At 41.4% G+C, this 11,266-nt stretch overlaps 1 protein-coding gene across 1 annotated transcript; it reads right to left on the reverse strand.

Moving 5' to 3' along the window:
* Positions 1-1,120: 1,120 nt before the first annotated feature.
* LOC142847275 (disks large homolog 5-like) lies at positions 1,121-10,970 on the reverse strand. The gene is made up of 4 exons (XM_075968023.1): positions 10,556-10,970; positions 9,709-9,892; positions 2,701-2,816; positions 1,121-1,190 (listed from the first exon to the last, which is right to left on the reverse strand). Exons 1-4 carry the CDS (start codon positions 10,666-10,668, stop codon positions 1,121-1,123), a joined length of 483 nt encoding a protein of 160 aa, XP_075824138.1. The 5' UTR covers positions 10,669-10,970.
* Positions 10,971-11,266: the final 296 nt, after the last annotated feature.

Here is an 11,266-nt window from a genome sequence, read left to right on the forward strand (position 1 = left end):
TTATCAACTGTTTTGTGACATAAAACAATGGGTGGGACCATTTCAGAGCTTTGAATGAATCCTTCTGACTCTGTTCCCAATATTCCTACTGTAAGTAGATGACAGTGTTGGAGCAGGCCTTACTCTACAGCTTCCCCTTGTGACATACATGGTTTAGGAGTGAGAGGTTGGAAGGCATCTCCAGAATACAAACTTTCAGCTCAGCAGTTCCCCTCTGCTGTGGACACTCTTTGCTCATGCATTTCAAAGGCAAATTTCAGTGGTTTGCTATCCCAGGATCACAATGTGCAATTGTGATTGGACACCAGGATAGAACTAATGTAGTGCAGAACGAAGAGTTCCTTTCTTTCCAGATCCCTTCTTCATGACATTCTCTTAAATATGACTGTAACAGAAAGTCTTGGTAGTAAAGACAGGAGTAGGTCAGGCCATCCACATCCAAGGTACTACCCTCCTGTGTAGACGTGTGCAGACCTGCCTAAATGCGAAACCGCTGTGTAACCAAGGCTCCTGGAACGTGCAGAAATCCATCTCTGCCCATGAGTTCTGTAGTCACAGGAGAGCAACCCCACATCTGACTCAATAAAGGCTGTAAAACCGAGGAGTCGAATATTGATTTTATTCATAAAAATACTCATTATACTCAATAGGAACTTTAGAAAGGGTAGTCAGTATATACAGGGTAGAGCCTTAGCCAACTATTAAAACAACAAGAATAAATTATTTAAAAACCAAGAACAAAAATTAAACCAAAGCAAAGAAAAAACTATCCAAACAAATGAAAACCAAACCCAAACGAAAACCCTTGCTCCAATTAAACTAAAAATAGTCTCTAGCTCTAGATCCAAAAAATCAATAGAGAGCATCTGGCTCCCTAAAGACACCAAAGGTGACCAAACCTCCTCTATAGACCCTTTCTCAGGACTGACGTGCCAGTCCAGGATGTGAAACTGGAGAATCCCCTGACATTTTCTTTATAGATGATCAATGACTAACACAGGTGAGGGATGCTGTAGTCTCTGTACTGCGTTATCTTCACCAACACTTTCCTGTGACATGGAGTCTCCCTCAGCACTCACAGGAGAGGGAATCCTGTTCTTTTCCCTGTGGTGTGTACAGACTACAGCTCGGCATCAGTACAGTCTTTCTCGTGAGAGTCCTCACCACATATGGAGGGCGCAGCCGGCTTACTAAAGACATGGAGAGTAAACTGACAGAGGAAGCCTTGCTCAGCAGCATATCCTCCCCATGCTGCTGTGCGCCACTCAGGGTCCACCTGCTGACCAATGTCGGGATTTGGAGTCATTCTTGGTGGGTCCTCTGAATGTCAGGCTTCTTTCTCATGATTTCCTTTCTCCAGGAATATTGGGCCAACAGAACATGAATCAGATTGGCGATGGATCCCCTGCAGTAGGTGGAGATTTTCCTCACTGGTTATTTCACAGCTACAAGGAGGGGTCTGCTTCTCAGTAGGTGTTGCTGATCAAGTGGAGAATGTGTGAAGCTTCCTTCAGCCTCCTCAGTTCTCCAAAGCGGAGCTGTCAGAGAAGGAAAGGCAATCAGATGCATAGGAAGCCTCACTGGACCACAGCCTAGACAAAACCAGGGACTGTCCACACATGGGAAACAAACATCAAGGAAGAAAACCCACCCCATGAATGCCTAGGTTGCAGGGGACAGGAGTCAATGGTGGCTCATTGGCCTGGCACACTCAGGGCTCCTGCTGCAGCAGATCTGTCTGCAGGAGGCTCTCATCCTGGACTGTGGCCAGATCATGCTGGAGGTTTTCATATTAGGGGAGGAAAATGGCTGGGACACAGGTCTGTTAAGGACCTTCCCTGTCAGCTTTTGAGGTCTCACCAGCTCTCCTCAACTGGGAAATCCAGCATTACATTTGAGCTGGGCTCATTCACTCCTTGCTTCTTCAAGGATAAGACAGCACCTGAGTTTCTTTTTTTCTCCACCTTTACAACTGCTAGAAAGTGAGCTGAGAAATACACACTGTGGTGAACTAGAAAAACAGCCCATTACTCCAATAGTTTAGATACATTCTTTTGAAAAAAAACAGCAGTATAGCAATGTCTGGGTCACAGGCCTTGAACAGATGCCAGGAAACTGTGAGCAACCTGGGAAATTAACTGTATGAGGCCCTGAAGAGGAGCAAACACAACACTGCAGTGAAGGCTGGGCTTATTCCTTCAGCACAGAAACTTCCTTGGATTCAACATGTCAAACTCTAAATGTGATTTTAATTCCAGAGAAACCTTACAGGAAACAGATGGAAACTGCAGAGAACCCATAATCAATAAGAAGGTGCTGTATACTAATCTGCCCAAGTGTAGGATTTTATCTCTAAAGCTGATACTCCTGGAGGAAAATAAAGTGGCAGGAGGAGACACCGTCTTCCACAATTAACACTGCCTCTATTAGGTCTGGGACTACCATAGGAAGGATCAATGCACTCAGAACACACGAGAGCACTCAGAATTGAAGTGCACACAATTGAGAAAGATTAAGGATAACACATATTGCTTCCTGTGCAGACATATCTGTTGACTGAGCCAGCCCAATACTCTCAGATGTTCTTTCCCTGGCTTTGACTGAAAAGTCATGCAAATGGCCAGGAACCCAAATAGGACAGAGATTCAGGTACTGGGGAACTACTTGATATAACTCCCTCTTCGTGGCCTGGGATCCTACCTCATCTGGGAGACAGCGAAGGGATTCTGCAGCTTTTCAGCCATTTCTATATGTTTGGTGACCAGATCCCTCAGCTTCAGCAGGAATTGTCGTCTTTCCACCAATATATCCTGTTTCTGTTCATTACAAAGATTATGTTCTTAGTGGAGGGTTGAACACTCAAATGCACACACACACACACACACACACACACACACACGCACACTCACTCCTCAACGCACACTTCTGGATATACATGTACAACAATATACACATTCGGCAAAATAACAAGAATTAATCATTTGATATTTCTCTGTATCAATGGTCTCATTTCCTTAATAAAAATACACAGAATGACAGAATGGATGCAGAAACAGGATCCATTTTTCTTCTGCATACAAGAAACAAACTTCAACATCAATTATAGACATTACCTCTGGGTAAGGAATTGGAAAAAAAATCTTCCAAGCAAATGTACCTAAAAGACAAGCTGGTGTAGCTATTTTAATACCTAACAAAATCGACCTCAAACCAAAATTAATCAAAAGACATGGGGAAGGACACACCACAAAGATAACATTTTAATTTTTTAAAAAAAATTTTTTGAGACAGGGTTTTTCCATAGCTTTGGAGCTTGTCCTGGAACTAGTTCTTGTAGGCTAGGCTGGCCTTGAACACAAGGAGATCTGCCTCCCTCTGTTTTTCAAGACCTGGGATTAAAAGTCTGCACCACCACCACCTGGCCATCATTTCAATTCTTACCATCTATGCCCTAACTAAATTTTTAAGATAAACATTACTATAGCTTAAAACACATATTGATTTCCACATGCTAATATGGAAATTATTACCAATAATAATCTCAGTCTCACCAATGTGCATGTCATCAGTGTACAGGTCATGCAGACAAAAATTAATACACTCTGGATTAACTGAAGTTTTAAACCAAATACACTTAACAGATATTTATCAGACAATTAGAGAATACAACTGTATATCAACAACTAAAGAAAGGAAAGCATATATAAGTTCATGGAAATTGAAGATCTCTATATTGAATGAAAAGTGGACCAAAAAAGAAAGAAAGAAAGAAATTAAAGACTTTCTAGAATTCAATGAAAATGAATACATAACCTATGCAAACGTATGGGACACAATGAAAGTAGTGTAAGAGCACTAAGTGCCTACATTAAAAATGGGAAGATATCATACTTAATAGTAACACCTCAAAGCCATTGAACAAAAGGAAATATGTCCAAGAGGATTAGACCAGAAGAAATAATCAAACTTACACCTAAACCAATAAAATAGAAATAAAGATAATTGTACAAAAATAAGTGAAAGAAAGAATTGGTTCTTTCGCCAAGGACAATGGCACACAGTTTTGATCCTACGCAATTTGCTGGCTTGGTGGGAGCCTAGCCAGTTTGGATGTTCACCTTCCTAGATATGGACGGAGGGGGGAGGACCTAGGACTTACCACAGGGCAGGGAACCCTGACTGCTCTTTGGACTGGAGAGGGAGGGGGAGAGCAGTGGGGGGAAGGGGAGAGGGGTGGGAGGAGGGGGAGAAGAGTGGGAGGAGGGGGAGAAGAGTGGGAGGAGGGGGAGAAGAGTGGGAGGAGGGGGTTGGAAAGGGGAGGCTGGGAGGAGGTGGAAATTTGTTTTTTTCTTTATTCTTCTTTTATCAATAAAAAAATAAAATAAAAATGTAATGTATAATTAAAAATATAGGCTAATAGATAATCCTCTATGATAGTCAAGCTTCTAGTCATGTGAGTTAGATTTTCTAGATGTTTAGAGATGTATTTCAGATGGACAGGGATTCTTCAAATCTTTCAAAGACTACAAAATATGGCATTTAAAATGTTTCAATAACTTAGGACTTTTCATGACAATGAGACACATCTGCTCCTGGTAGCACCAATTACTTCAAGAGGGAGACTGGCATTGAAGAGGCTTCTTATGATGTTTGTTAGCCATTTGGGCAAAAAACTGCTCTTGTCTGGACTGTTTGATGAACTGAACATGCAGGACCCATAGAGAAATGACTGCTGAACTTGCCTAAAGGTGAGATGATCCTTTGGGGTTCCTGCTTCATGAAAGAGTCTGCTAGACATCCTGCAGGACACAGACGAAAGTGACTGACAAACTGCCAATATAGACAGAACTGTCTTTGAAATTTTCTGCCTCATGGAAAAGTCTGTTGGATATTTTGGGCCTTTAGGCTAAAGATGGATGGTTGGTCCAACGGTACAGAAGAACTTTGGGTGATTGTCCAGGCAGCAAGATGTCTCTGTCATTTCTAGAGTTTTGGAAATTGCTTACAATGTACATTATTCTTATTTAGGTAATATTATATTCTTCTGGAGTCTTTGATAGAGTTGAAGAATTTATAGATATAATTATAATTTTCCTTAATTATGATAAAAGATAAAGTAGATATAAATATTGTAATTATAAAAAAAAGTTGGAAAAAAAAGAATTGGTTCTTTGAGAAAATCAACAAGATAGATAAACCCTCATCCAAGTAAATAAAGACAGGCAAAGAATATCCCAATTAATAAAATCAGAAACCGTATGAGGACATAACAACGGATACTGAGGAAATCCAGAGAATCACAAGGACATACTTTAAATCATGTATTTCATCACTGTGTTATCTATAAGAAATGAATAATTTTCTCAATAGGAATCATTTATCAAAGTTAAATTAAAATCAGATAAGTAAATATACCTACATTCCCCAGTGAAATAGAAGCCATTGTTAAAAGCCTCCCTCCACATCACAAAAAAAACCCGGGGTCACATGGCTATCACACAGAATTCTACCATACTTTAAGAGAATAGTGAATGGCAATACTCCTCAAATTAGTTTGCAAAATAAAAACAGAAAAAACAGTGCCCAAATCATTTTATGAGGTCACAGTTACCTTGATACCCAAACCACAGAAAGACTCAACAAAGATACTTACAGACCAATTTCCCTAATGGACATAGATAAAAAAGTACTCAATAAAATACTTGCAAATAAATCCAAGAATATTTCAAAAAGATCATCTATTATGATCAATCAGTCTTTAACCTAGAGATGTAGGGATAGTTCAGCATATGAAAATTAGTCAATGTAATCTACCATATAAAATGAAGAAAAAACATATGGTGATCATCTTACTAGATACCAAAAAATCTTTGACCCTTTCATGAAGAAAGACCTCAACACAAAAACAGACAGGAGAGAATATAAGGAATAGCTGGAACATGCCAGCAAAGAAGATGATTTCTGAAGAGAACACTAGCACTAAGATCAACAATTAATAAAGGACCTCGGGGAACTTAAAGGCAAGGAACACCATGAGTAGGAGAAAATAGAGGTTTAAAGAATGGGAAATGATTTTCATCAACTCTCATCAGACAGAGGGCTAATATCCAAAATATACAAAGCATTCATTAGACTAGACATCAACCATCCAAATCGTTCAATTATGAAACGTGGTACAGATAGAAACAGAAAAAAAAGAAGAATCACAAATAGCTGAGAAACATTTAAAGAAATGATCAACATTCTTACCCTTCAGGGGAATTTGAACCAAAAACTCCTTTGAGATTCCACCTTATACCTGTCAGAATGGCTAAGATCAATGGCACGAATGACAGCTTATGGTGGTGTGGATTTGTAGCAAAGGAAACACTCCTCCATTTCTAGCGGGAGTCCAGAGTTGACCAGCCTCTATGGCATCAACATGGCGATTCCTCAGAAAATTGGGAACTGATTTACCTCAAAATCTAGGTACACCGTTCTTGGACATATATCTAAAGGATGCTCTCTCCTATCACAAGAACACTTGCTCAAATATCTTCACTCTGGCTTTATTCATAATAACCAGAAACTGGAAACAACCTTGATGTCCCTCAATGGAAGAAAGGATAAAGAACGGGCAGTACATTTACAGAAGAATATATTACTTGGCTCTTTGAAAAGTGATATCCAATTGCTATTATAAGCAAATGGGTGGAGCTAGAAAAAAATCATGCTGACAGAGATATCTGAGATCCTGAAAAACACATATTATATATATTTACTTAGAAGTGGGCATCAGTTGTTAAGTAATTGATAATCAAGCCACTTTCTACAACCCAGAAAAGTTAGGTAAAGAGAAGGTCACTAGAGGAAACAGAAGAGTTTCCCTGGGAAAAGAAAATAGATTAGATTTTGCCAGTAAATTTTGGTTGGGTTGGGAGGGAATTGAAAGGGATCCTGTAGGGGGGAGGGATGGAGGGAGAGAGTGTGGAGAGAGAGTGTTGGAGTTGGGGGGCTCCCAGAGGCTACTATGGAAAGCTAGTACAGATAAAACTTCCTGTAATCTATATGGGGGATCCTAGGGTAGAATCCTAGTAGTGGAACATATAGAGTCTGAACTGACCAAATTCTGTAGCCAAGAAAGTCTTCCAGTGCTGAGACTGGATTGCATTCAGTTGAATATTTGGCTGGAGGGGATTCTGTGGAGATCCCTATACAGCTCCGGCTCATGCTAGGACAGAGTGTTGCTCTCTGAAAACTAACAGTGGGGTCCCATTGTTGTGGACAATATCTACACATCATTGAACCTAGAGAGAGCAAGCTGTTGCCTGCATGGAGCCTTCACCCATATGCTCTAGTCTCTTTGGCATGGGAAGGTACTGTGCAGGTTACAGAAAGAGAAACATGACATCAACTCAGCCACAAAAACCTTGACTTACAGTCTGTCCCCCGGCAAGTTATGCTGGGGCACTGTTGGTGCAGAACTTGAGAGAGTGGCCATACAATGTCTGACTTAACTTGAGGCTCATGCAAGGTGAGGCAGTCCATGCCCTATAATCCCTGGATGGCTAAAATCTGGAGACCAAAGAGCCCAGAGACATAGCACATAAGCAAACATAACTAAAAAAAAATCAATGAACTGATTACTAATATTCCTATCAATGTTCTGCTATACTCATAGATTGGTGCCTTGCTGGTCCTCATCAGAGAGCTTTTCTCTAGCAGTAGTTGTTTGGAAGTGAGTATCTAAGTTCAAACTTTCTATCAGTCCTACCCATTGGAGCTCAGGAAAACTTTCAGAAGAAATGGGTGGGGGTGCGGATTTTAGGAGTAAGCGGGAATGATGGTCTGGAGGGCAACAGGAGAACATGGCCCACTGAATCAAGAAAACAGGGCTTACATAGGCTCACAGAGTTATGTATGGGGCCTGCATGGGTCTGCACCACGTTCTCTGCATATATGTTGGTGTTTTGGTGGGACTCTTAATAGTGGGAGTGGGTGTGGTGTGTCTCTGACTCTTTTGTCTGCTCTTGGGATGCCTTTCATCCTATTAGAAAGCTTTGTCCAGCCTCTGTATGAAGGCCTTTTTCTTGTTTTGTCATGCTTGCCTGTTCTTTTCTGGAAAGAAAACAAAGGGTAGCAGATCTGGAAAAAGAGAGGTTTATAGGAGCTGGGAGAAGTGGCGGTAGAGAAAACTATGGTATGTGAGAATAATTTATTGTCAATAAAAGGAAATGTTCACTCAATAAACAAATGTGAATCGTTGAAGAGTTACAACACTTTAAAACAGAGTTATTAACTGTGTAATCTCTACCCAAAAGGAGAGCTTAAAATTTTCTTCCTCTAAAATATTAACAAGGAGCAGGAATCCCTATGATTCGATGGCATATAATATTTTTCACTTATAGCTGGGATTCATAGGCCATGGCTAGTGGGAAGGAGGTAAAATTGCCTTTTCCGGGAAGAGTAAAATTTATGGACAGATCCTTAGTAAGGGTTAGATTCTGCCTCCTGCAGGAAAATCCTCTGTTCCTGGAGGTCTCAAACGCAATGAGAGCTGGAGGGTTGCACCGAGCAGACACCAGCTATAATGTAAGAGATGAATCAAAGGTAATAACTTCATCAGATCCTTCAGGACAGACATCTTATCTGTTTGCTGCAGGTATAGCTTCCTTCCTGGCATTTATGGGACTCCCAACATAGACTGTTGAACGGTTAAATGAATGAAAGCTACCTTTATGTTATTCGTCTTAAAGCTACATGTCTACTAATGACAAAGCATCTTAAATTATATTTTCACCGATGCTTTTGAGATGACTATAATTTAGCACCTATGTCTTAAAAACACAAATACAAGCAGGGCGGTGGTGGCACACGCCATTAATCCCAGCACTCGGGAGGCAGAGGCAGGCGGATCTCTGTGAGTTTGAGACCAGCCTAATCTACAAGAGCTAGTTCCAGGACAGGGTACAAAACCACAGGAAACCATGTCTCGAAAAAACCAAAAACAACAACAACAACAACAAAAAAGCACAAACGTATAATCTACTGACCTTGGACATTTGGTTCAAGCATCAGTTTAATTTAAGTATTTAGACTAAGTTTGAGCTTGTGATGCAAACCCTTAATCCTAGCTACTCAGAGACTGAGACAGAAGAACTGAACATTAAAGTCTGGACTGAACTCCACTGTGAGTTCAAAGCTAATCTTTGGAATGTAGTGTGATCATATCTCAAGACTTTAAAAGGATTTGGTGATATATCTCATTGTTAGAATGTGTAACAAACATGAGCAAAGCCCAGGTTTAATGTTATTTTAATAATTAGATCAAATAACCATGGGAGAACTGCTATTTTCTGAAGGGAAATTAAGGAGGAGTGGACCCGGGTTCCGGGGAACAGGGGGTGAATGACTGGGAGGAGGGAAGGAGGTTGAACTGATGAAACATGAGAGAAGATAAAAAATGTAGACAAGAACCTCCCCTTTGACATTTACACGGGGATTTTTTCCTTCAAAGCTGTTTCCAGCCATTGATCTCACAAGATGCTAAATCCTTAGAAAGTCTTGGAATAATCACAGAAATCAACAATTGGACAGGATGTTAGTGAGCTACTGGAAAAGTGGGTGGATGATCACGTGTGTGTGTGTGTGTGTGTGTGTGTGTGCGTGTGTGTGTGTGTGTGTATTACTACTGATGGTGGACAGCCTGCCCACATTGCTGCAGCCTACCTTATCCAACTCATCACATAGCTCACAGAACTTCTCATCGGTCTTTTCATAGAGATTCTTCACCTTCTCACAGGCCACTTGCATTGAAATCTGCTCCCTCCATAGCTTTCGGTTCTCCTCTCTCAACATGCTCACTTTTTTCTTCAACTGAGTTCGCTCATTCAGGAGCTGGTTGTGGAGGATGCTGAAACATCACAAAAACACCATGAGACCTACCGAGCCTCCATCTCCCACATCACCCATGCAAACTCCCATGTCCCCAGACAGCCCTAGACCAGAGCCCACAGTCACCATGCCAGGATACCCTAGTGGCTGTCAAATGTCAGAGAATGGCCAAATTACAGAAAGACTCAGACTGCTTTTGAAAACTGTTACAATAAAAGAAATGCATGTACTTCTGACAGTAGGGTTTGCCTCCTACCACATGTACTTAACTGTCCATGGTATTGGGAAAGCATCAGCAGGTTGAGAGGTAGAAGACAAACATTCTGTGAGGGAGGACAGCAGACCCAATTGAAATATATTCTATCTATGGGTAGAATGGGATCACCTCTGTAAACCCCTACCAGAGCCCCCAAGACCAACAAATGCCTGACACCTTTATCATGGTACAAATAGATTTTCTATCGAGAGGCTCCTGAGCCTGGCAGGACAATGTTGTGATGGGCTCACACATACTTCAGTCTTAGCAAAACTAGTCCAGTAGGTCCAAGTCAAGAGCATAAGACAGACTGCTTTTTATAGGGAGACAGGCCAAAAGGAAAGTCCTCACTTTGGTTCAAAGGCAAAAACATGACAAAAGCAGTCACTGCCAAGGAATAGAGTCCCAGTGAAGTCAGTCACTCACCTGTCAGAGACAGTTTCCTCAGTCAGCTCCTTGCACTTGTACAAGGCCTCTCTCATCTCCATGGGGAATTTCTGTAGATCCAACATCACTTTCTTATGCTCCATATTCACCATCTCCAACTCAAAATTTAGCCTGTATTAGGGCATAGCCCCAGAGCAAAGAACCCCGTGAATTCTGGACTTAATGATCCTATGATTTCAGGCTGTGCCCTAAACACCCCAGCACAGTCAATGTCACATTCTGATAGCTATGAACGAGGACAACCTGGTGCTGTTTAAACTTGCTGACGTGGCCCCAGACCAGCAATCAGGGGGGCAAAGGGAGTGATCCAGAGCTGCATGAGTTCCATTAATGGGCCTGGAGGAATAGAATAGTTAAGTCCTGGGGAGCCTGTGTCACAAGTCTGATCCCACCAGAAATCTATGATAATGTTGTTCCTGTCTTCAGAACGGCGATTTTTGATCCCAGTTTCCTATTGCTACATGGTTGTCTAAAGCACAAAATCAGTGTTAACAGCGAGCAGACCTGACTTAAGGATAGATATATAAGTCTCCAGTGGATTCCAATGGGCTGCCAAGGTGAGCACACGGGCCAGGCGCACCATCGCTGGTCATAGTGGAGTTCCCTGACCCTAAGGGAACTTAGTGGGATCACCTGGAAACTGTGGCACAGAAAGAACCAATGCCACAGAACCCAACTGCTAGGACACAC

Source organism: Microtus pennsylvanicus, chromosome 1, assembly GCF_037038515.1.
Source record: "Microtus pennsylvanicus isolate mMicPen1 chromosome 1, mMicPen1.hap1, whole genome shotgun sequence".
Taxonomy (NCBI): Eukaryota; Metazoa; Chordata; class Mammalia; order Rodentia; family Cricetidae; genus Microtus; species Microtus pennsylvanicus.

Coding starts and splice junctions, on each gene's coding strand:
- LOC142847275 (XM_075968023.1), bottom strand. CDS start 10,668: ATGGTGAATATGGAGCATAAGAAAGTGATGTTGGATCTACAGAAATTC. Junction 9,893..10,555: donor GAGGAAACTGTCTCTGACAG/GTGAGTGACTGA, acceptor GTGATGTTTCAG/CATCCTCCACAACCAGCTCC. Junction 2,817..9,708: donor TATGTGATGAGTTGGATAAG/GTAGGCTGCAGC, acceptor TGTAATGAACAG/AAACAGGATATATTGGTGGA.